This window comes from Podarcis gaigeae (genome assembly GCF_964106915.1).
Source record: "Podarcis gaigeae genome assembly, chromosome: 6".
Classification (NCBI taxonomy): Eukaryota; Metazoa; Chordata; class Lepidosauria; order Squamata; family Lacertidae; genus Podarcis; species Podarcis gaigeae.
This window is the reverse complement of record NC_139682.1, coordinates 56,211,609-56,239,592: the sequence shown is the minus strand read 5'-3', so window position 1 is coordinate 56,239,592 and position 27,984 is coordinate 56,211,609. Positions and strand designations below refer to the sequence as shown.

The 27,984-nt window shown below is 41.0% G+C and overlaps 1 protein-coding gene across 5 annotated transcripts; it reads left to right on the top strand.

Moving 5' to 3' along the window:
- Positions 1 to 275: 275 nt before the first annotated feature.
- Positions 276 to 27,152, top strand: SLC26A8 (solute carrier family 26 member 8). Of its 5 annotated transcripts, XM_083742617.1 has the most exons (22): positions 364 to 491; positions 1,158 to 1,306; positions 1,712 to 1,814; positions 3,051 to 3,238; positions 4,799 to 4,938; positions 6,181 to 6,297; positions 8,186 to 8,361; positions 9,418 to 9,582; positions 10,862 to 11,011; positions 12,581 to 12,663; positions 14,110 to 14,257; positions 14,757 to 14,870; positions 15,643 to 15,720; positions 16,577 to 16,672; positions 17,474 to 17,580; positions 19,125 to 19,194; positions 19,913 to 20,005; positions 20,442 to 20,573; positions 22,249 to 22,578; positions 24,270 to 24,324; positions 24,450 to 24,643; positions 26,645 to 27,152. In XM_083742617.1, the coding sequence occupies exons 4-22, from the start codon at positions 3,066 to 3,068 to the stop codon at positions 26,897 to 26,899; spliced, it is 2,676 nt and encodes an 891-aa protein (XP_083598743.1). In that variant the 5' UTR covers positions 364 to 491; positions 1,158 to 1,306; positions 1,712 to 1,814; positions 3,051 to 3,065; the 3' UTR covers positions 26,900 to 27,152. The 5 variants fall into 5 exon arrangements, with proteins under 5 accessions (XP_083598744.1, XP_083598742.1, XP_083598743.1 ...); XM_083742616.1 differs by lacking the exon at positions 1,158 to 1,306 and having other exon boundaries at positions 359 to 491; XM_083742619.1 differs by lacking the exon at positions 1,712 to 1,814.
- Positions 27,153 to 27,984: the final 832 nt, after the last annotated feature.

Genomic DNA, 27,984 nt, shown 5'->3' with positions numbered 1-27,984 from the left:
ACCAAAGTCAAAATTGTGCATATAGTCAAAACGCATTGGTTTATATAAAGCACACAAGTTAAATGTGCGCAAGTTGCAGCCTTACTATATTGCTCTGAGGTTGTACCTAATTAAGCAGTATGTTCCCAGTTCACTCCTATAATGCTCAACTTCAGGGTGACATTAAGAATAAAAAGGGGGAAAACAAAGAACACATCCATGCCAGCACACACGCAGATGCAAAATTGTAGGATATAATCTTCAAACAGAAATGCTAAACTAATGCAGAAAATTAGGCATTACTGACAACTGTTAGCACCATCAAGTGGAACTATGGAAGCCTGGGAAATGTTTACATCATGCAACAGAACGCTCAGTCCCAGTTCCAGACTGCCACTGATGCTATTTAAAAGAACACAGAGGTTCTAAACTGTTCTAACTGTTAGAGAGAAACGAGTAACGTAGCTACGAAAAGGAAAGCAGCAGATCAAAGAGCTGAATCATCCAGAATGGTAAGTGAACAACAAGAGGAAGTGGGATAATAAACTGGGCTAATATTGTTAAAGATTTAAAAAATAAGTCAGTCGCTAGTAACAAAAAGCGGGGGGCAATTTCTTATTGCAACACAACATAGGACCCCAACCCCTTTTTCTCTTTCACATTAAAGAGCAGGTATTCACCTGCCTTGGGGATGGCAAAGACCTCTTCTGCCTGCAATTCATTTTGGAAATAGGACCATGAACACATACCTTTAACTAGATAGCAGTGTTGGGGCTAACCAGTAGGGCCACAAAACAGGACCCCTCACGGATAGGGTAGCAGTTTCTGTATATAGGAGGTGGGGGCGTCTGATATAAGCAAATACTACTTTGTTACAAAAAAGGAGATAATCATATTCCCCTGCCAATCCACTACTGATATAAATCTGGCTTATTACTCTTATATACTTTCTTTAAAAAAAACTTCCCTGCTATGTCTTGCTGTTAACGCTTAGATTTTAATTTGGCAAGCCACTTTGAGTTTATAATTATTAAAGAGAAAGGCTGATGAGAGTGGTGATGGTGGTGATACAATTTTTAAGTTCTAATTGTTTCCATGCACAAAACAAACTTTTCTTATCAGTCCTTTAAGAACATGTTCTCTCATGTTCTTGTTCAACTTATTTATTTGTTATTTAGAGCATTTGTACCCCACTCTTCAGCCAAGAAGGCTCCCAGAGGGGCCTTTACGCAGTCATTTAAAAGAAGAGAGTCTCTACCCACCAGCTTGCCTGGAAGACACAGCACAAAAGGAAAGAGGAAGGAGGAGGCAAGAAAAGCAAATTCAGGTGCCAATTCTTAAAGTTCAGTTGTAGTTCTTATAACTACCAGATAAAATATAAATACATTTTTTTTTATCCTTTTACTTATCCTCTATCCTCTTTCAGTGTTTCTCATATAGCCAGCTCATAGGTGCAGTTGTACTAATATGAAAAAACTATCTAGAATTTGTGGGAAATTATTAGTTATTCTTCATGTTGTGATGGCAGATTATCCAGAAGCTTTTTGATTTTCCAAAAGGAGTGAATCAAACACCCCCCAATTGCACCTTCCATGCTATTGCTGATCAAAAATAATAATAATTAAAATCTGTGTTAGTGGATAAAAAAGGATAATGAAATGCCTAATGATCCTTCTATTCTATTTCTTTCTTGGCTGATTCATGAATGTAATTCTCTCAGTTACGCTGAAAGGACTGCCACAAAGAACAGCACTTCTGTTTTCTGTCACTGGATGGAAGTACTGAATAGTTCTTAGAAGCCAGCCAATCCATCTTCCAGGAACAAATATCACTAAGTATTAAGGGTTGACATTTTCATTATTTGTGTAACTGGTTCTTTTTAAAGGATATTCGCCAGAAATGACATTTTTTAACAAAATAGATCAATAGATCTCAAATAACATCTGCCTATCAACCTCCAAGGTCATCTTAAAATCATTAACAAGACCATGTAAAATTATTTCCATTTCTGTCTGCCTCATTGATTCTCCTTTCTTTTAAATGTTTAATACAAAAGTATAATTTGCCTGGTTTCATGTGAGCCCCCTAATACCATTTTTTCCTCTCTTGTTGTTAACTCAGTTCTGAAAAAGAAAAAGAAACCCTTTGCAGGCACAAGTTGTAAGATGAATTCTATAGAAATAATATATTGGGTTAAGTTAGGTTTAATGCATTTGCCGTGGGGAACTTCAGGAAAAGCCACCCTGATGATGATGATGATGATGATAATGATAATAATAATAATAATAATAATAATAATAATAATAATAATAATAATAATTTATTTGTACCCCGCCCATCTGGCTGGGTTTCCTCAGCCACTCTGAGTGGCTTCCATAGAAACCAAAAATACAGTAAAATATCACAGATTAAAAACTTCCCTGAACATACATTGGGACAATACATTGTTTTATAAGGCATATTAGGAAAACGTCAGGAAACTTCAGGAAAAGCCACCCTAATAATAATAATAATAATAATAATAATAATAATAATAATAATTTTTTATTTGCACCCCACCCATCTGGCTGGGTTTCCTCAGCCACTCTGGGCGGCTTCCATAGAAACCAAAAATACAGTAAAATATCACAGATTAAAAACTTCCCTGAACATACATTGGGACAATACATTGTTTTATAAGGCATATTAGGAAAACTAGTTTTTTCCTTCATCAAATTCTGTGTTTTTAAATTTTAATCATTATTTTATATACAATCAAGGTGACCAGAGAGCTGCTAGTACAGATAACCACCCCCCCTCCAATGTTTATTGGCATGTAAATAAAAATCAGGCCTTCTCTTTACCAGGCTATCATATTTCATATCTGAGACTTCTTGAACTATGTTTCCACCACTATGTGGTGATCAGCACACTGATCAGCAGTTGGCCTGGTTTTGCTTTGTGGACTGAGAATTTCAGTCTCCAGGATCAGGCTTGCATCTGTTATAACTATAACTTTCTGATTTCAAAAACCTTATGAAGTAGGGGATTAACTCTCCTGATCTCATTGGTTTTTTGTGTTAATATGTTAGAACCACTGTGACTAAATGGACTCAAATGAGAATATTGTGAATGAGAGACAGCCACTGAGGGTGACATACCACATCAGCCGAAAAGTGTACAATGAAGAAGAATTCCAACAAGATCACGACCAAAAGATTTATGCCACATCCACCAGGGAAGTTGATACCCCTCCAACAAGGCGGAAAATCCAGTGCAGGTATTGTAAACTGGGACTCCTATCCCTTTGAAGATTACCATTGACACCTTATATTATAAGTGAGCAGCGAAAGCACTGAACCCAATAGATCCCCATTTCCTGTATATATTAGAAATGCAGTTCTCCAACCAAACAAAAATGCAAAATTAGGGGGAAATGTGTATAAGAATGAATATGTTAGTAAAACAGCATACCAAAATGCATTATATTAGGATAAATTGCTTGCAAAAATGTGTATATTAGTTGAAACTGCAGGCCAAAATGTGTTTATTAGGGTAAATTACACATGATTTAAAAAATATTCATTTTGATTCACATGGGGGGGACCCTTAAATTTCACATATACACTAACGGAGTCAGAACTGTCAGTATCATCTCAATGAAGATGTCAACCTAGTGTGTGGCAGTTGTGGAAAAAGCAAATTCCTGCTGATAATGCATTGATGGTGTGATTGTATTTGGAGTGCTGTGTATAGTTCTGGTTCCCTCACCCCTGAAAGGATACTGTAGAATTGGGAAAAGGTTCAGAAAGGGGCAACCGAAATGATCAAGGGATAGAGCAGCTCCCACCCCCACCATGAGGATAAATTTAGTTTGAGGATTTTTAGTATACAGAAATGGCAAGTAGGAGGAGACATGACTGAGGTGCGTAACATTATGCATTGTGTGGGAAGTGGAAGAAGAAAGGTTTTTCTTCTTCTTTTCATAACACTAGAACTTATGGACATCCCAAGAAGCTGGGTGTTGGCAGATTCAAGGCAAACAAAATAAAGTACAGTGATACCTCAGGTTACATACGCTTCAGGTTACAGACTTCACTAACCCAGAAATAGTACTTCGGGTCAAGAACTTTGCTTCAGGATGAGAACAGAAATCGGGCTCCGGTGGCGCGGCAGCAGCAGGAGGCCCCATTAGCTAAAGTGGTGCTTCAGGTTAAGAACAGTTTCAGGTTAAGAACAGACCTCCAGAACGAATTAAGTTCTTAACCCGAGGTACCACTGTACTTATTCACACAGTGCATTGTTAAACTATGGAATTCACTCCCATGAAAGCAGTGATGGCCACTGACTTGGATGGCTTTGAAAGAGGATTAGACAAATTCATGGGGGATATGGCTATCGGGGCTACTAACCATGAATACCAGTTGCTGCAAACCAGAGGAGAGGGCTCTTGTGCGTGGATCCTGCTCGTTGGTTTCCTACAGGCATCTGGTTGGCCATTATGAGAGCAGGATGCTGAGCTAGATGAGTCAATGGCCTGATCCAGCAGCTTCTTCTTTTGATCTTAAGACGTTTATGTGTTCAAATTTCTGTCTCCTAGAACGAAACCCTCACATTTTTATTTATTTTCTATTTTGCAATCATGGATGTAAAATTGATATTAAGCTGAACACAATTTAAAGGCATCAGGGATATTGGCATTTGTCACCAAACATAAATGAAAGCACAGGGCTGAGAAGTATTAATCCACAAAGGTGTCGATCTAGTTAGTGGAGAAAGTCATCCAATTGATGAGTTGCAAAGCTTTTTCTTAGAAACAGCACAGTTCAATTTGTTTCAGATTCTCGTGGGTACTCTTCCGGAAGTTCATTCTCAATGTGTTTCCCTTTCTAAACTGGCTTTGTTCATATCGTGTCACTGAATGGATTTTAGGAGACATACACGCTGGCATAAATGTAGGGATGGTGCAGATTTTTCAAGGTAAACCAGCTGTCTTTATTATTTATTTTAAGTTCTCTCCCCTTTCCCTTAGGAAATACTTAAGAGTTTCCGCCCTTGGATAACACAAGCTTAAAAAGTATTAGGGCTGGGGTGGTGAAACGGGGGTTCCCCAAATGTTGCTAGACTCCAGCTCCTATCTGCCCCAGGCAACACAGCCAATGGTCAGGGGTGTTGGGAGCTTGGTCCAAAAACATCTGGAAGATTGCAGGTTCTCCATCCCTGACCTGGAGTCCCCCTTATGCAGCAGGGCTGGTCTGCCCATGAGGCATGGGGAATCGGTCACCACAAGGTGGCAGGCTCCAGACAGCTGAGAGGGGCACTGCTGGTGCAAGCATGTGGTTGTTGTAACCACCACACACCCTCTTCCCACCCATGCACCTGCCATACACTACCTGCTCCTCTCCAGCTTTCTTTGAATACCTGGGCAGAGGAGGAGGGGCATTTTCAGTTTTGCCTGGAGCAGTGAAACATCCTGGGCCAGCCTTGCCCTTACCTTACTCCAGAGGAGTAATAGTAATTTGGGAGCTAGAGAATCTTCTCCTTCACAGCTCCTTGACTCCTAGGTGATAAGGGGAGTCATTAAACATTGTGCTACTTTTAATTTTATTTGTGTACGGCTGACCGAGAAAGCCAAACGGAGAGGAAAGGCAGATCAATGCCATAAGCACACCCAACATGTATTTAAAGCACCTGACTTCCCTTCAAAGAATTTTGCAAACTGTGGTTTCCCCATCAAACAGCTACAATTCCCAGTGCCCTTAAGAAATCACAGTCCCCAGGCTTTTTTGGTCATTACTTTTAATGTGCATTAGCTGTGCTTTAAAAGTATGGTGAAAGAGAGGCCAAAGAGACTCAGGAGGGAGAAGAAGTGGGCTTTGAAGGCCAAAAGAAGACCTTACTTTAATTGCCCAACTAGGAAGCCTGCCAGGGAAGTTTTTTTTATTCAGTTAGAGGGCATGGTTGCACTTACATTGGAACCACAGCATACACGGAGGGAAGGTTCCTTAATTCAAATTAGACTCACCCCTTGCACTGAAATTAGCCTTAAGGAAAATCTCCTATTGAGACCATTGTAAAGCACTTTGTGCACAGAAAAGTGCTATAAGAGTAATTTATCACTTATACTAGGCTTGGCTTGCTTCCAATACTTAATGAACTGTCTGCTTTGACACAATCTGTCTGATACTTTTGATACATTATTTATAAAACACATTCTTCCAGGGCTATCAGGAATAGTGATAACCGGACTACCGCTACCAGTTATCAATAGTTTTTATTCCGCATTTTGCTGCTCTCTAGCATATGTCATATTTGGAACTTCACGTCATATGTCCATTGGTGAGTACTGTTCTGCCCAGCTATTTCAGTCTTCTAGGAAATGTACTGTTTGCCAACAGAGATTGTAAACTTTGTTTTTATTCATCTAGGGGTCATATCCATGTGGATAGGAGGTTCTTTGCTCCAGCAGAGGCTTCTATCAGTAGAAGAGGGGGAAAGAGAATTTTGCTGATGGCCCCTCCTCTCTGAAGCCCCTCCACTCCCAAATTTGCTCCAAAGAATTAGCTGACCCTTTAACACAGTGTGGGAGGTGGTGTGGGGGATTGTAGTGGGACAGGAAATTGCCTCCCTCCCCATTTTGTTGATAGAAATCTCTGTTGAATCACAAGGGCCTTTAATCTGCATGAGTAATACCATTAGATTTTACCCTATGTCTTCTGACATATCATCTTCTGTTTCATTTTGATTTATTGGTAATAAATATTTCACTCACAAGTCACCAAGCCCCTTAAGTATCAGCTGTCTTGTTTTTACTGAAGTGTTGTTTGATCTCTTTTCTGCTAAAACCTGTAACACGTGAAAAGGTTTGCAGAGATATTCAAAACAGTTTAATAATGTGTCAAAATGGATTATTCACTTCTTCTTCAAGATTCATTAATTATAATTTTCTCTATACATGCCATTACCATATGGAAATGTATTCATATCTGTGTCCTCACCTGTTTGTGTGGAGTGATGCATGTCCTCTTCTTTGACAATGTGTAATGGGCCACCCCGTGTAGAGTGGGCTAGACTGAGGCCTAGGAAAGCTCTGCTTAAACTGCCTGGCATGGCAGAGGAGAGTAGGAAGTATGTTGGAAGGAGAACTCCATTCCCACCTTCTCTCTGAACCTGGAAGAACAACACCAGCTCCAGGTTTACTGAGGCCCTTGAGCAAGCTGGTCTTGGCAGGCTTTCTTCCAGATTGGGCCCACTTCCTCTTTACTGCTGCCACCAATTCTCATTCACTCGCCCTCTCCCTTTGGGCCCTGTTGCAACGCAGCCAGGTGAATGGAGAATACTGTTCCTTGCTCCTCCTGCCAATGCCCACTTGCTTAGGGGAGACAGGCAGAGGAACATCAAGGAGAATGAGCAACAGAGGCAGGGCCAAGAGGTCCCAGTGGGGCATATTCTGGGACGTAGGCTTCTGCAGGTGCCCAACAATGCCAACCCTGGACAGCAGCCCTGTAGAACCAGGAAAGGGAACTTCTGGCCTATGAGCTGAATACAGCCCTCTAGGCCTCTCTAACCAGCCTTCAGCATTCTTCCCTAGGCCAGACCACTCACCGGCCTTGTTCTGTATACTCTCAATTTTTGCCTGGCTGGCATATGTCCTACAAGTCTGATGATGCCTCTTCCTTGCCTACACAGACAGGTATATGTGTGTGAAACTTCCAGCTGTTGAAGGGTTGTAATGTGGCTTACTGTACAAAGTTAAGAGTAGCTGTCCCTGCCCACCATAGGTGTGTGGCCCCTGGAAGGCTGCCCATAAGGGAATGTGGCCCCTGGGCTGAAAAGTGTTTCCCCTTCCTGCTGTAATGGAGCAAGGTTATAGCTCCAACCTCTTGGCAGCCCAGGTCAGTCATATACCGTAAATGCAGACTGGCTGTCCTTATACCTTCTGTGCAGGCCAGAACAGTGGGAGTCCAACTGAAATGGGCCAACAATTTTGAGGGCACCTACTCAAATCCCCCCATAGAGGCAAAGGGGATTGAAATGGGGCCTACATTTCACATCTGGTCTGGGCCTGTTACCAGCTTTGCACAGCCCTGCTACTGTGAAACCTATCGATGGACATTTTACGCCTTGAGCTCCCTGGTGGAAAAGTGGGATATAAATTTAATTTCAAAAGTGGTTGTTGGAATTGCTTTGTTTTTAGCTTTGGGTCTTCTCCTTCTGTTGGTAACAGGTTCTTTCAGCATTTTGAATGCAATGGTGGCAAATTTTCAGAACACCCTTAATCTTAACTTAAGAATGCCATTTAACGGAACTGTGGCCAACTTCTCAGATGCAGCGTTTATGGTCAGTTATATGGAAGTATTAACATACACTGCATCTACGACATTTTTGGTTGGGATTATACAGGTAGGAAACACACTTGGTTATTGGTTATCATTTCTGAAATGTTACATTTTTCTGCAGAAAGCTTTCCATTCCTTAAAACTGATTCGTGAAATTAACGATTGACGTAGCATATGGCTTCAATACCAGTACATTGGGCAGTTTCAATGTTGTAAGTAACTTCCCCCAAATAACCATATTTCCCTCCACATGTTCCATACATACATTTTATATTGGACGAGAAGAGGCTATGCATGCCTAGGTCTGTCCTTGCTACCAGGAAAAGTGCCACAATTGGGATTCCAGATCCCACATAGAGTTGTATGAATATAGAACACATTCTCACACTCCACTCCCTGTGAGGAGGATATGGACAAGACAAGCAAGTACAGTATGATTCCTCTTCACTCTTGGTCAGATAGGTGGGAAACATGAGAACAGGGCTTATGGTCAGAAAATATACTAACATTAGCTGAGTATTAGATTATATAGATATCTTGTGCAGATACTTTAAATAGGTGAACATTTTCCAGTGCCTTCATGCTTCTCCTTAGAACTTAAACCAGGGATCAACAACTTGGTGCCTGCAGAAGCACATGCACCCACAGATGCCCTTCTCTGGCATTTACAGGGTCTTTGGTCCCCCACCATGCTGAAATTATATTGATTCCAACTGTTCTTCTCATTTGCAAATGTGCCTTCTTTAGGATTGGACGTTAAGAGCAGGGCGAGGTGTGAGTGAGATTTAGAATTATAAGGGAGGGCGGGAAGTAGGTCTGAGGATGGGGGGGGGGTAATGGTCTCCGAGGTTAGATAGAAAGAGGTTGCTGAAAAGTGTGGGGGATGGCAACAATAGACTTACTTCAGGCAACTGAAAGGGTGGACTAATTTGGAGACTCCCCAGAACAGTCTCTTCCTGCCTTCCTTGCAGAATGGACAGCTGGAAAAATGCCTGCCTGCCTCTAATTCTAAGCAAGTAATATGGCAAGCTTTTATAAGTAGACTTGGCACTGCAGAAAGTTGGGGTGTACGACTGGGCCTTAAAGGTGCCATTTTCTTTTTTGCCTTTCTTCCTTTTAGCTGTTCTTGTGCTGCATTGGCTTGGGATTTGTCACAACATATCTGTCAGAAAGTCTCATCAATGCTTACCTCACTGCAGCAGCGCTACATGTTATTATCTCCCAGTTCTCCTTCATTTTTGGGATTGTAATTGACTTCCATTCAGGACCCTTGGCATTTTTTTACGTGAGTAAATCCAGCCTTTACTCAAAGTTAATCCTGTTTCTTGGCAGGGGACAGGGAGATCAGTTTAAAAAGTTGCAAGCAGAAAGTTGTAAGCCACTAGTTCAAATGTCTGTGAATTGCTGGGGGGGCGGGGGGGGGAATGAATGCAGTACCAGTTCCCTCTAGAGGCTTCTCTTATGTTTCCCTCATACGTTGGATGTAGGAATGCGGAAGGAATTGATTCACTTCCTATTTAAAGGCAAATCTACCTAATTTGCCTTGTTACGCCCTGTACAGACTTACACAATTTTGCTAGAGTGTTTGAACATTCCCAGTGCATTTACTTGTGTAAAAATGTATCTGTGACTATGCTTTTTGCATCTGATGTAAAGTCTGGATGCACACAGGGGCTGTACGCACAGTCTAAGGACACTGCATAAATGGGAATTAGGTGCAGATAGGATCCCACTTTTTATTTTTTTAACTTAGGTCAGCCATGTTTCTTTTGGACAATCCCATCTGAAAGTGTTAGAGCATCACAAAGTCCCATTGCTCCCAGGGTGGACCGAAGTTGTGCATGATAGCTGCTCCAGGTTGTGAGCAGATGGATAACCTTCCTTGAGCCTTTAAAAACAGAATTTTAAAAAATCCCGAAGCAATGGATTCAACTTGCAGAAAATAAATTTCTTACTAGACATTAGGAATAACTTTCTGGCAATAAGAGCTGTTCAGCAGTGGAATGGACTACTTTGGAAAGTGGTGGAGTCTCCCTCATTGGAGGTTTTTAAGCAGTGATTGGATGGCCATCGGTCAGGGATTCTTTAGTTGTGATTCCTGCATTGCTGGGGGTTGGACTAAATTAGGGTCATTCCAACTTTACAATTACTTGATGGTGGTTTGTTGTTTTTTAAAAAGAGAGAGAGACAGAAACAGTTTGGTAGCTCTTAGACCGCCCTGTAAAGGGATCAGCAGGACTGCAGATTCTGAAGTGGACACATGATCCAATCTGGAATATAACCCACCTAGATCAAATCATTTGAGTCTGCTTTTGAATCTGAGTTCTGCAAATTTCTTCCCCATCCCTGGTTGTGGGACACATGAATGATGAATACAGATTTCTTCTGTTGTAATATACAGAAATGTATAGCAATGTTGTGAAGAAAGCATACTTGCCTGCAATTGCTATATTTTGTGTGTGCATGTTAGTGATTTTCCATACTACTGAATTTGATTTCCATGCTACTGAATTAATTAACCCTTATAAAAATTCTTCTTGCTGAGTATTTTCTTTCCCCCTCAGAACTTGGTGTATTATTGCATGGGCCTCCCAAAAGCTAATTCTACCAGTATCCTGCTCTTCTTGCTATCTGTACTAATGCTGAGAGTCAGCAAATGCATTAAGATAACTTACAAGCATAGTCCCGTTGAGTTTCCTATGGAGCTTCTTTTGGTAAGTACCTTACATTCTTTGAATAAGAAATATGTTAGGCTTCACAGACAGTCATTTCCTCACTAGATGAAAAATAACCTGAGTGGTGTTTTAAGCATAGAACCTGTCCAAGGAACAATATCTGTGAACCTTTGTATTATCTTTAGGCTTCAGTATAGAGAGGAGAGTTTCACCAAGTAAATTCAGCTTCTCTGAGGCTGAAATCCTAGGCACACTTACGGAGTAATTCAAACTACCAGATCTGCTGGCTGGGAGGGGTCAGGATGAGCAGGAGGACACACACCTCTGGTGGAAATAGGTCCACACCAACAGAAAATCCACATGCTGTTAGAACCACATCCTCATACCAGTGGAAAGCATGATAGGAACAAGAGATGCCTGGGAAGAGACAGAAGAGAGATAAAAAATGGGGTGTGCTAAGGGTGCATTTAGGGACTGACATTTTGCCACTTACAAACCCCCACCAGTTTTGCCTTTGGAATGGGGCAAAACTGAAAGAGAAGGATTAATGAAATTCAACTCTACAGGAGTTAGAAGCTCCACATTACAGGAGTACTAGGGATATGGCCGTTCTCAGTTGCCAGTCACAGCACAACATAATATTAGCCCTACACGTGCCAGCCACAACTCCAGTGATTGTTTGCATGTCATGGAGCTATGCCCAACATTACCTTGTTGTATGGGCTTTGCTCTCATGAGGTGGGACCTTTGATGAAAGGGGACCATGGTGAAAGAGCACAAACACAATGCACTTTCTGCAATAACACAGAACCACGGAGGAATCCCAAAGCTGGATTTCAATGGGTGAGTTCAGAGTAGGCTCAGTCGCCATGGCTGTCTGAAGCAGAGTCAATGTTAGAGTTGGCATTAAAATTTCAGGATAGCTTTTTAAAAATTCCTGTAACATATTGTTGGAAGCATCCTCTTTGAATATGTACATATCACCCCACAGAAGAGATTTGCATAAAATGTGGATATGCATATTTGTACGCAGTGGCGTAGCGTGGGTTGTCAGCACCCGGGGCAAGGCAAGTAATTTGCGCCCAGTAACCCGTGGATTTGCGCCCCCTAACCCTAATCCCCAGATGTTGCGCCCGGTGCGGCCGGGCCCCCCCTGCACCCCCCACGCTACGCCACTGTTTGTACGCATGGATACAGATTTAGAAATAGCCACTATAATTTAAATACAGTACATGTTGTTTATTGAGGAAGGTTGTGAACAGGCGGCCAATATGCCTGCTTAGTTGGCTATCCAGGTACCTTCAAGGCTTCTGCTTTCCTTTCTTAAGGTTCTTCATCTCTAAAATCTGACCAGATATCTCTTCAGATAGAGGACTGTCCTCTGTAAAATGGACACACATGGTGACCCTAACAGGGAAGGTGAAATGGTATTCCTGAAAAATTTCAAACTTTAATCAGAGCATGATGTAGGAATTGTAGGGATGTGTTTCTAATTACTTGGTTAGTATTTCGTTACCTGCTCCAAGGTGGGTAGGTAGGTAGATATTATGCATTGTACATAAAATAAAATAAAATAAATCTGTTGGTTAATTTCATTTTCTTTTACAGATTATTGTGTTTACCATACTTTCCACCCACACCCATATGTACGCTGAATCCAGTATGGGAGTTTTTTCAATGGCCCCACAGAGGTTGGTAATCTACAACTTAATATATTGCTTTATTAAGTATTCTCTGTTGGGAGAGAGGCAGGGGAAATGTGCCCTTGTTAATTCTCCTCAACCTTCCAGCAGCTTTCGATACCAAACCTCTAGGACCACCTCTCTCCATATGAACCTCAAGTCCCCTGCATCATCATCTGAGGCTGCTCTTTGTGTGCCTCTGTAAGAGGTCCAGAGGGTTGCAATACGAGGGTGGGCCATTTCGGCGGCAGCTCCCCATTTGTGGAATGCTCTCCCCAGGGAGGATGGACTGGAGCCTTCATTATACACCTTTAGACAACAGGTGAAAAAGTTCCTCTTCAACCAAGCCTTTGGCTGATTAATATGTTTGTGGGAGGGGAAGAAGGGGGGGATTTTTGTTTTGTTTTGTTCTTGTTTTTATTTTGTGTTTTTATCTTGTATTTTATGCTATCAACCACCCTGAGATCTGCTGATTAAGGGTGGTATACAAATTTAATTAATAAGAAATAATAATAATAATTAAGAATAAGAATATTGGTCTCTGGTCACTGAAAATAGTTTTGTGCCCCTAGAGTCAGTCATGTTCATGCACCATCAGTCATCATGAAACCTGTATTTATTGTGATGCTCCCTCTCCAACAACACTGGGTCACCAGGCTAGTTTCTGTTAAAAGTTGCTTTATGGTTTTTATTGATTTTTTTATTGCAGATTTATTTTAAAAAGCAAACAGAGAGGGAAAAAACCCCCAAACAAAAAATAGGAAAAACAAAAGCAAAATCGTCAACTCACCTTCACAGTGCAATAAGCATCAGTACATACATCTTAATTTACACATACAGATCAAGACAATATATGCCATTCAAATGTCTGAATAGATATCCAGATAAAGTTGATGTTTATAGAACATGCGTTCAAATGCAACAAGGGCACTAAGGTCTGTTTTATAGTAGATGGTGAGTATTTATCTCAGGCCTGAAGTACAAGTTGCTTAGTGACGACAAGAGGTCATAAAATCCATTTTCGTTGTCCTTCCATTAGTCCCCATACCTCAAACTATAATTTGAAAGTACACGAGCACCCGCTAATATAAAGGATTTTGCCAATACAAGATGAATACAGATGGCAACTTCAAGCCAAAAATGGAGAAATCACTGCACAAGCCCACCTCATATGCCTCTATAAGACATTTCTATCATTACACCTTCATTTATTTCATGCTTAAAAGATTTGTGCCCCATGTTTTGGCCAAAGCTTCCAAGTTAGCTAACAATAAAATGATTTCATTGCAGCATTCAAGGCTTAGCTCATAATTCTCACTACAGACATCTCCACCGGGTAGTAAAGGTGTTTGTGTTTAAACAGAAAGAATAAATCCTGTACCTAAATAAAGCTACAAGGCAGAGTTCTCAGGAATGTTCATTGAAAAATGAAGAAGGCAATCTTTCTTATTTCAGATTTCTGCATCCTACATTACCTGACTTTTCAAACCTGAAAAAGATTTTATTGCACGCTTCATCCCTGGCCATAGTGAGCTATTTTCTTCTCATTTTTGTGGCAAAGAAGTATGGAAATATCCACAACTATCACATCAGACACACTCAGGTATAAATTCAATGTCATATGCCAGAAACTTTGAGAAGATTTTGTTGCACAGGGAGATTAAAGCAATGAGGATTACGTATAATTTCCTGTAGTATTGCAAGATGACTACAGAAAGGATGCAGATCTCCAGTTATTACTAGTTCTCTAAGCAAGCTGGGGTGCACACTGGGATATGTCACATGATAATTATAGAATTCATTCACCAGTGTTTGTTTGTTTGTTTAATTGATTAATTCGGTCCTCAAGGCAACTCACAATCAAGGCTATTAGAAAGGTATCAAGCAGAAGGCACAACAGATAAAACCATAAAAAGTAGCATGTCCAAAAAAAGGGCGGGATTACATTAAATGCTTGGGTAAATTGGATAGTTTTCACTGTTCCCATGAACAATTTTACCCATGCATTCTCCTTTAAGATTTGTAAATGCATCATACTTCAAAAGAAATTATTTCTTACCACTGTAATCTGATTGTGATTAATTTTTATTTACCTCCTACAGGACTTGATGGCAATTGGGCTATGCAATGTCACCAGTTCATTTTTTAAAAGTTTTGCTGTCAGTTGTGCTCTTTCTACAACTGTTATTCAGGAGAAGACAGGTGGAAAAACTCAGGTCTGTTGGTTGATTGTTGAAACCTACCGTTTCTTTTAAACCTCCATTAATAGGATGGGCAACCCAAAACATGTTTAACCAGAAACAAGCTCTACTGAGTTCATTGGACGTCTGAGTAGGGTTATTGATGAGGGCTTATTTTTTCCTCTGTGGAATGTGGAACTAAAATAGCTTCAGAGTCAACATGTGTTGATTTTACATAAACCTATTTAAAATGGAGTGTGGATGTTGTTTATTTAATGAGAATAAATAATGGTGGAATAAGAATGTTCACCTAAAAGACAGCAAAGAAGAGACCAATCTGACTTGAGATGGAGTTTCACAATTGTAGTAACACCATCAAAAAGGTCCTATCGCTTGTTCTTGCCAGCTACACCTCTCTTGGTGACCTTATTTCCTATATCCTAGTGCCAGATAGTTTAAGATTTTATATGTAATAGTCATCAGCACCTTGAATTGGTCCCAGAAGCAAATTGGTTAACTACTGTATGTGAAAGGTGAAATTGGCACGTCATAATTTTGCTTTTTGAAACTTCTGCTATAGATCCAAGGCTCTATACTATTACGTTCTTATCAAATTAATAAAAATACCTATCTACACAAACTGAAATGTCAAGGTTTTAACCTCCATCAAAGTCACCATTTTGAATGTGTTCTCAGTAAGATGGACTGTTGTACCTGATAAAAACTTTGATTTTTTTAAACCACTGAACTCAGCACTGGAGCATCAGTTCCAGAACACATTTCTAATGCAGTATTTATTTTTAATTAGCTTGCAGCTCTCATTGGAGTTTCCTTAATGTTGGCAGTTGTGTTAAAGCTGGGAACCTACTTCCAGTACCTTCCGAATGTAAGTTAATGTGAAACGCTATTTCAGTAAACATTGATTCCACACCTTTGACATATTTCTATTGTATTCTATTATATAAAAAGCACATCTTTTGGCCATGTAAATGTTGGCACATTCAATGTGTCACGGTTTTGAGGCTATAGGGAAGATGGCTGTAGCAGACGGGGCAGAATCAAACAAGCAAGACATGGTCTTTCAGGACCCTGGACAGAGCCATGGAAGGCACTGGCTCCAACATTCACACACACACACACACACACACACACACACACACACGGGAGCAGATTGCTGAGGCCCTATGAGTTGGCAGGGGCTTCCTTACTGTTTACCCACCTCCATTATTAAAGGGCCTCTGTTGGCTCCTACAGCATGGGGAAGGTGTGGACTGCACTGAGACTGTCTTTGGAATCTTTGTAAGTCTTTGAAGTCACATCTTCTGACCTTAAAGATCCTGAAGTGGGGGAGAGGCAGCTCCTCCATGTTTTTCTGTGACCTCGCAAGTGGCTGAGAGACTGCAGAGCTACAGTGCTTCCTTGAATAGCTCTCTGGGTCTGTTTCTACCACATGTAAGGAGAAGCAACTCAAGGGATTGTTGGTTTCTCCTGGGATAGCACCATCTTTCCACCTTGGGCAGAACTAGGTTAGTGGAAATACCACCTCTGAAATTACCTGAAAGTGGTAGAAAAATTATAATATGTACACATAATGGTAGAGGCTTTAGAGTTATACAACATGATATATTGATATAGCATTGGCTTGCTAAACAAATAAAACTGTTTGTTCCTACAAAGCCATTTTAAATGAGCTGTGTATCCTTGGCAAAAGAATAGCCAGTTATTGTTGTTTTTTTCCACAGGCTGTTGTGGCTGCTATTGTACTGGTCAACATGTTCCCATTTCTTGAAAAATTTATGGATGTCCCTTTCTTGTGGAGGCAAGATAAATATGATTTTGTAAGTGTCATCTGATCCACATGGGGTTGGAGAGGGGAATTAAATGGGGTATCACCTAATGTTACACCACGGCAGCAGAGGTGCAATGCCAGCGTAGATGTGCTGTCATACATATATTTGCATGTACAGCTGCTCAAGATGATTTGGGGATCCAGCTAGACAAATTGACAGAGAAGTGTTGTCAGATCTCAACATCTCTTTAAAAACAACAACACAGCCATGGGGTGTCCCAGTGTGGATCTGGACCATGGAACTGTGGGAGATGTAACTCTTCCCCCTTGTTACATTTTCCTCAATGCAAACAAAGCTTAGAGGTGTATTTAAGTTTTTCCCGGTGGTGTTAAGTAACCACCTCCCAACCAGGAAGCTGTGGTTTAAGGGCTCCCTCCAAACCAGTATATAAAACCAAGATGTGATGCTGGTTTTGGACATCATGGGAAACTGTGGTTTAAAATGCTAGGATAGCTTTTATGAAGCAGTGCACGGGAGGAGGGGTGAGGAGGGAGCACATAGGCACACTACTTATTATTGGATCAGTTATTGTTTATTAAACCAATCATGACTCTGTAATGTTAACAGTGCATAGATCATTTCGAAGTTCTAGTAGTTTTGAGAACTGTACCCTAAATTCAAACACAGAATCTTCATAGTTTAAATAACCAGTACTTCAGATTTTTTTATTCTTATATACAAAAAACGGCAGAGGGGTGTCTTGTCACATTGACACTGTACTTGGTTTTATCTTCAACTTTGTCCCTGCTAAGTAGCTTATATTGCCCGTATTTCATTTTTTCCTTAAAGGGCATTTGGATTGTGACCTTTCTGTCTGTAATCTGTCTTGGTCTGGATATTGGCTTGGGAATTTCTATGGGATTTGCCTTCTTCATAATAAGTGTGCGGTCACACAGGTACTGTCTCCTATGGTAGTGTTGTATTATAGAGCTACAGGCGAGTGTGTGCTGAGAAAGGGAATTATATTGCTACCACAGTATATTAGAAAAGTTTCTAGAACGATGAATTCTATGGGAAGGGGCCACTACTAAGGAGACTGTTGTGATAATTACAAAGAATAGTAGCTGGGTTGTGACATTCTCCATATATTGATGTCAGTTGTGACAGCCTAACAGGATTATTGAAAAGAAAAGAGGAGGATCAAGAATAGCCATTAGGGGGCCACCACAGAACCTTCCACTGCTACTTGCCAGGATGGTGAGGGTGCAGGGGCTCAGCAATACCAGGATGTGCTAATTGCTGATTTGGCAGAGTCAATCCAGTGCTCCTGTTGGTGCTCCTATGCTGGCCTGACTTTACCAACAGCCTGTGCCACACCATCCTGGTAAGCAGTAGTGATGCTGCTACTGGGAGACTGGATCTGCAGTGGTGCTACACCAAAAGCTCTTAGTGTATCCCATAAGTTCAAAGTTAACAAGTGTATGAATTATATATAATTAGATATAATATATAACTATCATTTAGTTAATTACGGTAATTAAAAGTGCCTTCTCTAACTTCCTTAGCTCATTTGTGGTGTGGCCTCACTCAAGGCATACAACAGATTCTAAAATTCAAGTTTACTGGCCATGAAATATTATAATGAGTAAAGAAGCAGAGGAGAAGTAAGCAGAGTGCAAAGTGAACTAAAACACAAACTTAGCATCCAACTGGCCTTACCCTTGAGCAAGCCATGAAGTTCAAATAGTATGCCTGGAATATGCATTGTTCTTCAATGTATATTGTTCTTCAATGCAAAGACTAGTAAAATCCTCTCACCATATATTGGGGTAGCAGGGTGGTGGAAGAGAGAGCACAAGCAACTGGGGCTTGAGACAGCGTGAGCAAGGTCACATACGCTATAAACCTTTTGGGAAGATGCGTAACTTGAAAGGATCTCTTCTTGGGTTCCAGTCAAATAGACCTAACTAAAGAGAAAACACTGTCATGTATTTCTGGTGCTTGCAATGATTTTGAGCAATGATCTAAGGAAAACAGTGAGTGGGTGGAGGGGCAGGAGTTTCTGCAAGCCAACTAGAAAAAATAATAATCACTGTTTTCTTTGATCTGTGCATGGCAAAGGCAAAGAGAGAACGATGATAAAACACCTTCCCTACAGATATAACTGATGCTCATACAGCTTGTGGTCTGGCACTGAGCCTGGAGTAACAATATTGTATGTATTCTTATGGAGAGACATACTGCACATTTGACTAAATGCTCTGTTTCCATACTACAGCAAGATTAGGATCAGATTTTACCTGATTTTTCTTATCCACTCTCCATGGAGAGACATGAAAGTAAAAAAGATAATTCAAGGAGAGCTGATGAACATTCCATTCTTTAAAACCACATGCAAAGTTGGATAGTTGTCTCTGTCTGTCATGGTTTCTTTCCTTGGCTAAAGGTTTGGCTCTACTCAATTTTTAAGAAGGCAGTCTAACTTAACATTTTGTTTCAGAATGAAGATGTTGACACTGGGTCAGATTCCAAACACCAATATTTATCGCAGTTTTTCTGACTATGCTGAGGTAAGGGTGGGAGAGAATAAATATTCTTTGCTGTAACCAGTCCCCTTCACTAGCACACTAGCAGCTGACGCATCAGGTTGAATTAATTCCAGGAATGGTGTTGTGTATAATTACCACCTTTATGACTCGTAATGAAGAGCCATACTTGAAAAGACAGTGTTGCAGGAACCCCACAAGCATCTCTGAAAAATACACAGCATAGTGATCCTTCTGACAGGATTTAATTAACAACTATAGCTTGGTGACCCTGACATGAGCAATGAAAGCAGATTTGTAGCACAAATGTGTTATATACTCTGTTCAATCTCTGCATGGTCCAAATGTTGTTTTATATGTCTGGCTTCCTCTGGTATTAGATAGTGCAAATTATTCTTCTGTGCAAGGTGCCAGTTTATTAGCAACTAATCTCAATAAAAATGTGAATTATGTAGCCAAATGGTGTCATCCGTGCACAGAAGAAAGGTATTGGTAGGACTGGGAAAAGTTTGCGGAGATAAAAATTAATCCATGGAGCAGGAGGGAAATCGAAAAACAGTTCTGCTGTGATTCTGCATACTTATTGGGCAATGAATGCTGATGGACTCTTGGGGCTACAGAGGAATGGTAAACTGTATTCTGAGAAAGATTGCAGCAGGAATCCTGAACAGGAGCACTGTACACTGCAACATTTTGTTGCAGGTTCCCCTAAGAAAGACTTAAATTTTATTTCTCTTTTTAGGCTATTGAGATTCAGGGGGTGAAAATGTTCCAGTGCTGTGCCTCCATTTCAACTGCAAACATGAAACATTTCAAATCCTACATTTTACATAAGGTAAACGGTGCCCTCCAAATGATTATCAGATAAAGATCCTTCCAAAATTGCACTTTTCTGAGTTTTGAGGTGCAGTTCTTCTGTAGTGTGCACAAACGTGCATATACTGGGGGGAAATGTGCATTTAATACACATATTAGTGAAAATAATATACAAAAATGCATTCTATTGGAGAATGTTTCTTTGCAAAAATGTGTATATCGAGCAAAGCTGCATACCAAAGTGTGTATTAGGAGAATTATACTAAATGCTTATGAATTTTAATGAGGACTTTGACAACAGCATATAATCATAAACAGATGTGGAAATGTGGAGAACCAAATTTAAAATCGGAAAAAGGAGAAAATGAAAATGACAGGTTTGCCCTCCCTACTCAGAACCTCTGCAGTAGACAAAGCTGGCCATATCTGTTAATCTATCCTTCTTTCTATTTCAGATGGACCTGAAGGCTGTGCCACTTGATGAAAATGAAATGAGAGCTTTGATCTCAGTCAGTATGTCTAGCGTTAGACAGAAAAAGGATTTAAATTGTACCTGTGTTTGTGAGCCACCTGAACCATTACCCAGGGTGAGAGATTTCTTTCTTTCTTTGTTTTACATAGAACTCTCTTAGAATTCCCATACAGGGGTCACTTAGACAATTGCTTCCACCTTGCCTAAATCAAAAGCCCACACCTGCCTGGTGTATACATCTACACATCACTCAAAAATACCTAAGCTCTGGTTATCTCTCGCTTGGACTACTGCAATGTGCTCTATGTGGGGCTACCTTTGAAGGTGACCTGGTAACTACAACAAATCCAGAATGCGGCAGCTAGACTGGTGACTGGGAACAGCTGCCGAGACCACATAACACCAGTCTTGAAACACCTACATTGGCTCCCAGTACATTTCCGAGCACAATTCAAAGTGTTGGTGCTGACCTTTAAAGCCCTAAACGGCCTCAGTCCAGTATATCTGAAGGAGCGTCTCCTCCCCCATCGTTCTACACTGAGGTACAGCGCCAAGAGCCTTCTGGCGGTTCCCTCACTGCAAGAAGCCAAGTTACAGGGAAGCAGGCAGAGGGCCTTCTCGGTAGTGGCACCCGCCCTGTGGAACGCCCTCGCACCAGATGTCAAAGAGAACAACAACTACCAGACTTTTAGAAGACATCTGAAGGCAGCCCTGTTTAGGGAAGCTTTTAATGTTTGATGCCTTACTGTATTTTAATATTTTGTTTGAAGCCGCCCAGAGTGGCTGGGGAAGCCCAGCCAGATGCGCGGGGTATAAATAATATATTATTATTATTATTATTATTATTATTAGCTCCATTTATCAGTTTATATAAAACATGGCATTCCTTAGGACCAAACTAGATGTTCAGTGGAGGAATACATGAAGAAGAGATGCCTATCCTATGCTGTGCTTACATGATTTTCTTGAAGTGTAATTGAGCTAATGGCCTCTAATGCAAGCAGACCTCTGTTCCCTTGCTGTAGTGGTGGGAGCTGGTCCCACTGTGAGCCATAGAAAAGGCTTTTTCTTATTGATGCTTCAGTGCAAGCAGAAAGCCTGTATGCTGCAGAGGAATACTGTGCATGTAATAGGGAAGGGAAGAAAACTTCCTTTCAAGCCCTTCTTCTCCTTTAGGTCAACAGAGTGGGTTTTCCATTCCCATCATAAATGCACCAAGGTTTTTATTTTATGCATTTAGACATTTGAGCTTTGGTGGCTTTGCAAACCTACAGCACTCAAACCTATATGTCAAAATGAAAATTCCACATTAGTTTTTCCATCCAATATCTGGATCAGAATTCCTGTTGAAAATCGCCCCACAGTAAATGGGACAGGGTCAGATGGATTTCTCATCCAGTTCACAGTTTCTTTTTCTATTGAAATAATTGGGGCTGCTGGACATTAAACTCAGTGCAAGGGTGTTTTTACAAAGATAGTTTCTAAAATTAATATGCTTTTGATAGCACTAAGAGGCACGATTAACAGTGCCTCCCTATGCATATCCACTCAGCAGCAAGGCTCAGTGAGTTCAGTGAAATTTGTGTGTAGGATTGCAGCCTAAATTGAGAATGGCAGAATTCTTGGGTGCGTGAGGGTTCTTCTTGCTTTAGCCAGGCTATGCTAACATATCTTTGTAACACAGGCATAGTTTTCTTAAACATATTTTAACAGGAGAAAGGGAAAATGCATAAATGAAGCTGAGTATTGTCCTAGCCTGCTCTAGAACCTCATCTCTCCTGTGTTTCTAGGTACCTTACACAGAGAAGCTTCTAAGGCGGGTTCGTACAGCTAATGAGATATCATCTGCTTCTTCTTTGGCATTAATACGCTGGTCAAGAATTGAGAGCAGATACCCTTCTGAGATTCATTACATAGAAAGGGAAACAGGACAGGAGTATGTAAAGAGGAAAGAAGATCTCAACAGGTTATGGTTTTGCTCAGACCCCCCTGTCACGAGATCCACAACTCATCTGCACCCACTTGAATCAGAGACATCCACTTACATGATCCACACCATTATTTTAGACTTCAGTATGGTACACTTTGTAGATCTACAAGCTTCCTATTTGTTACGAGAGGTAAGTTGCCTGAACTATTGCAGCTTAGTGGTTTTTATTTTGCTATAGTATTCATTTAAACTAGTGCTCTCTTGCGCTCTTGCTCTTATTTTTAAAGATCCTTTTAAAAAATAATAATATGGGTGGTCATGAACACGTTATACGAGAGCAGAAGCAAGATCAGCTGCAAGCAATGTGGCAAAACTAAGTCTTAGGAGAAACTAGAATGATTCAGATAGCCAGTTTCCTACCCATAATGGTGGGGGGGAATATTTTAATACAATAGCTTTTCAGTTACTTAAATGAGGATTGATGTGCAATATGATCCTGCCACATGTTTAAGTCCCAAGCCCACTTACATTCAGCAGGTGAGTTTTTCAGGCTTGCAGGAAATGTCTTGGTAGCCAAATGTTTGATAAGTTTCTTAAGAATTGAATTATTTATAAATGCCAATTACAAAAAAAAAAAAGATGATGGGGAAACTGGGAGCATAACTTGGGCTTCTAGATACAAATGAGAATTGATGTTTGCCAAAAGTGTTAGGATGTAAGTCTGCCTGGATTAAGGATGGGAAGAAGGATTAAAGAACAAAAAAATCCCCCAAACATTAAGAACCACACAGGGGTCAGATCAGATTAAGAACGTAACTGAGTCAGAAGAGAGAAAAAAAAAAACTCCACAAAACTGAAAAAGCAAGTGCAGTCATATTAGCATGAAGCATTGAAAATGAACGTCCTAAAGCTTAAGAATTAGAAACAACAAAAGGTACTAAAGAGGGGTTGAAAGAAGTTACATCATCAAAGCAATAGTCATTTTGTTGAAAAGATGACTCAGAAAAGAACAAATATCACTGTGGCAAATTGCCCAACAATATATGCATTTCACTAACATAGGTTTTCATATGGACTGTAAACACATTACTGCTCACCTAATGGGCTACAGATTTGACCTTTCTGTTTTTCATGCCTTTCCACCATTTAGTACCCATTCATTCTTCCAGTTATTTGTATACCTGCCTTTCATTATTTGTACACAGCCTTTCATTAAAAAAAAAATACCAAAAGCAAGGGGGGGGGAGCCAAAACCATCTTATCAAATGATTCCTCTGATTACTAGGAAGTAGGGATGTTGGAAGGCATCGTTTTCCATTCTGCTCTGTATTCGTCACATACAGTACTGTGTTCATTCCGCTGCAGTGCTTCTTACACTAAAAAAACTACACTATTTGTCTCTCTGTCTTCTGTAGCAAAATTACTTAACTTACATAATTCATGCATAAATTATGCTGTCTATGTTATGCCACCCCATTGCAGAGGAAACACAATGCCAAGCGAAGGAAGGAATGTAATCAATTCCATATTGTTTGCTGGGATGATTTCTATTCTGGATGTGGGACAAATAAGCAAACACTGGCAATTTCTGCTCCCACTCCTGTTTTTGTTGGAATTCTCCAACATCTCTACTGGGTAGGGAGCAGTTTGAATCCCCCATCAGGGCTCTGAATTAGGTGGATAAGTTTGAACTTCTCTGCCCACCCCTGCACCATTTCTGCTATAAATTGTTTTGGTGTATGTTCACTGTTGCCAATATTGGTGGCATGCCAGGAAAATTTGCTTGGGATTCGGAATCAGGCCCCAGAACCAGGCGTTAGTCACCCCTGATCTAGAGACTGAAAACATCACCCATTTTAATACATTGTTTCCCTTCTACAGCTGTGTCACGCATTTCAGAATATTGGCATCACACTCCTGATAGCTGCCTGTCATCGTGAGTATAGTCACTGCACTTTTTAAATTAGCGATTTCGGATATTGTTTGTATGATTAATGCTGTTGTAAAGTCACATCATGCTGTTTTGTGTGATTATTCTTTCTTTCTTTTTTAATCTTATAGCCACTGTAATAAGGACCTTTGAAAAGCATGACTTTTTTGACCAGTGTGTTACTAAAGCACGGTTCTTTCCAACCTTACATGACGCAGTACTCTATGCAGTGGAGCCAGAACTCTTGGAAGAGACTGTGCCAGTGGAACCTAGTATTATCCTGCCTGAGGAAGTGTTGGCTGAAGTAACTCTAAATGAGGAAAAGGTATAATAGTTGGTTGAGACCAGTGATCAATGTAATGACCTGACAAATGCTAATCCAGAAAAGCAGTCTCCCCCTTTGTCCTCTACTAACACCTAAATTGTGAGTACTATGTGAAATGCATGGGACGCAGGTGGCACTGTGGTCTAAACCACTGAGCCTAGGGCTTGCCAATCAGAAGGTTGCGGTTTGAATCCCTGTGTCGGGGTGAGCTCCCGTTGCTCGGTCCCTGCTCCTGCTAACCTAGCAGTTCAAAAGCACGTCAAGTGCAAGTAGATAAAAAGGTACCACTCGGGCGGGAAGGTAAACTGTGTTTCCTGCGTTGCTCTGGTTCGCCAGAAGCGGCTTAGTCATGCTGGCCACATGACCCGGAAGCTGTACACCAGCTCCCTCGGCCAATAAAGCGAGATGAGCGCCGCAACCCCAGAGTCATTCACGACTGGACCTAACAGTCAGGGGTCCCTTTACCTTTACCTTTATGTGAAATGCACAAGTGTCAGGGATCCCTGTTAACTAGTGTAATTTTTTGTTGGGGGTGGGGAATGCCCTGAGACCAGCCTCCCGATGGTCTGTCACCCCAGGCACCTTTGGCCCAAGCTGAATCTGACACCAAAGTTTAACTAGGCTGGGACTAATATGCCTGTGGTAATAACCAGCTGACTGTCAACCCTCCCTTCTCCGGTGCAGGTGGGTGTGGTTTGGCTAAAACAGCCTTATGGGCCAATTGGGGAGGCATGGTGGGTCAAAAGTTGCCCACAGGCTTGGATTTCCTCACTCCTGCTTTAGCTATAGTATCTACCTTCTCCCTGGGACCTCACATTTAATTTTTCCGTGCATTTTGGAAGACCAGGGGGCTAACACATGTAGTCACATAATGTTCTGAAGCCTATAAATGCCAGCAGCATTGTTTCCCATTGTCCCTGTGATCATGATGTTCAATATTAGTATGCTGCCCAAGGCTGGTCGTATCATTCACCATCAGGTAAAATGAAGTGCTAACGTCAGTTGATGCTGTGGGTGGAGAGAAGTTGTACAAGTGCAATGTATGTGCAGGGGAAGATACAGCCCTATCACTCAGAAAGTAAGATTTAGCTGCCAGCACAACCAGGCCCTGTGCATGGAATGGGAATGGGAAGGTGTCATCTTATCTTTTGCCTTGGGCTGCAAAGCGCATTGGCCTGACCTTGCATCTACCAGCCAGCTGCCACAGCCTGATAGCTCCTCCCTCCTGTGCACATGAAATACTCTTTGAAACACTTGGACTAACCGTTCTTGAAATAGCATGGTCACATCCAAATGTGACTAAATGCATGGGCTAAATTTACTGAGTCAGGATTTCACCGCTAGTCCTGACCCCAATATCACCATGTCATTAGGCCCTATCCCTAATGTCTGCATATTCAGCCAAAAGGTTTCTATCTGTATAGTCCTGATGTTGCAGGTCTTCTGAACATGTGGAACATGTAGCATGACCACTTCCCCACCCACTGTGGTTAGTTTACTGGTTTCCCCTTCTGCCACCTCCACCCATTCTTGAGCCCTGCCTGGAAGGGGACATATTCAGGGCAGAAAATGCTTCTGGGCATCAAGCTAATCTGAGAAGAATATCATAAAAGCAGCCTTTAGGAATCAAGCTGCCTGTTTACTCTGCATTGCCAAAGAGAACCCAAGAGATTTGGACTAATATGCAATTAGTAAGGCACAGATTAGCCGTTGTGTCAGCAGGAGTTATTTCTAAGTAAATGTGAAAAAGATGGTAGCTTTCAGAAATTCCCTCCTCTCTGAAGGTTGCCTGTGGTCTTTTAACAGGACAGACTGAGCATATTTATTTTAGCTTCCTCAGCTAAATTGCAAGTTTGTGGAGTTATGGCTTTCTGCAACGGTGCATGGCCATGGGGACTCCTATAAGATGTAGTACCTATTTGGCAACCAATCAGATGGACCAGCAACATTAACTGGGAATATAATATATATATAGGCATTGTGCATTTTTGTGTGTTTCAGGATAGGAGTCAACACTCAGGGAGGAGTCCTCATTCAGATAGGAGGAGCATGCAGTCCAATGGGAACAGAGAAACTACCTCAATCAAAAGTGCACGGAGCGAAACTTACATTGATGAGCCCATATCAGATCTTTTCCGCACTTATTCTCTCCAGAGTGATATAGAGGCACTCCCTCAGCTTGAAACATCTCCCATTGAGGAAGATGAAGATGATCAAGACTGGGATGGAAAATGGAAATATAACAGCGATGTCTAAATTATGAGATCTATTAGAATTAGCTACATAAAAAATGGTGCATATGTGACATGATTCAGGTCTGTACTGCTCCTTTTTGAAATTCTGCATTTAAATTAATGTTGTTAAAATAGCTAACCATTTCCCCCCAGATATTGCTGAAGGAAATGTTGTTGTACATACAGAGCAGATCAGAAACACATTGAGAAAGAGTGAGAGAAATGAAATTAACTATGACACTTAGAACCATTAATTAAATTGTTTAATTTCCAAAGCTTTTGTGCATTTTGCCATGTGTTATTGTTGAGTGCCTTTTCACAAAAAAGACTGTCTACTTTTAGTCTCCGGAATGTCTAGAAAAGGAACTGTCTTGTAAGAAGCTGTGCTGCTGAGAAACCTTAACTAACCCTCCATTAGAGCCTATTTTGAACAACTGAATGAGCAAAAGAGAAGCCATGAAAGACCCATTGGTGGCCAAATAACAGTACCATGTTTCTCCTCTGCTGGCAATAGCAGTGGATTCTAAGGGTGTGCACCAGATTCATTCAGGACCAATCCCAAACTGAGCCGGGGTGCCTTAAGATTTAGGACTTGTCAAAGGTGAAACAGAATCTGTACGAGGCCGCACAGCTTTGGCAATGCAGTGAAAATCTCTGGTTAGCGCAATGGTGGATCTGGAGTTCTTTTGAGAGACAGGCGTGTGATCTCTTCCAAGAGCATCCTGATAAAGGGGGTGGGGCTTGCTATGTCCTAATATATACCAAGAAGACAGATGCATCAGGAATTTAAAATGAGAGAAAAAGGAGAAGCATGAGTTGCTGTGGATAATGAGAAGCCTTTCACCTTTAGACTGAGATAAAAGTATAGTATGTAGGTGAAAGATTAGTGCTAAAAGCAGGAAGTGATTTCCATTATTGCTATCTATATTCAAATTTACACCAACTCAATAGCTCTCTCGTGCCCTTTTGCCTACTTCATGATGAGTAACAGGCAAAAACATAAGAAAAACAGTAGGGGGGAAATGAAACTGTTTCAGCTTGCTTACTTTGTGCATTGTTTGCAGTGATGTACTTCTAAATAAGCATTGTTGAAGTCGAGTATTTAGT

What these genes read in the sequence shown, in the direction of transcription:
- SLC26A8 (XM_083742618.1), top strand. Translation starts at nt 3,066, where the DNA reads ATGGACTCAAATGAGAATATTGTGAATGAGAGACAGCCACTGAGGGTG. An exon ending in AGACAGGTGGAAAAACTCAG is followed by an intron (nt 14,871 to 15,642) that starts GTCTGTTGGTTG and finishes ATTTTTAATTAG; the next exon opens with CTTGCAGCTCTCATTGGAGT. An exon ending in ACTTCCAGTACCTTCCGAAT is followed by an intron (nt 15,721 to 16,576) that starts GTAAGTTAATGT and finishes TTTTTTCCACAG; the next exon opens with GCTGTTGTGGCTGCTATTGT.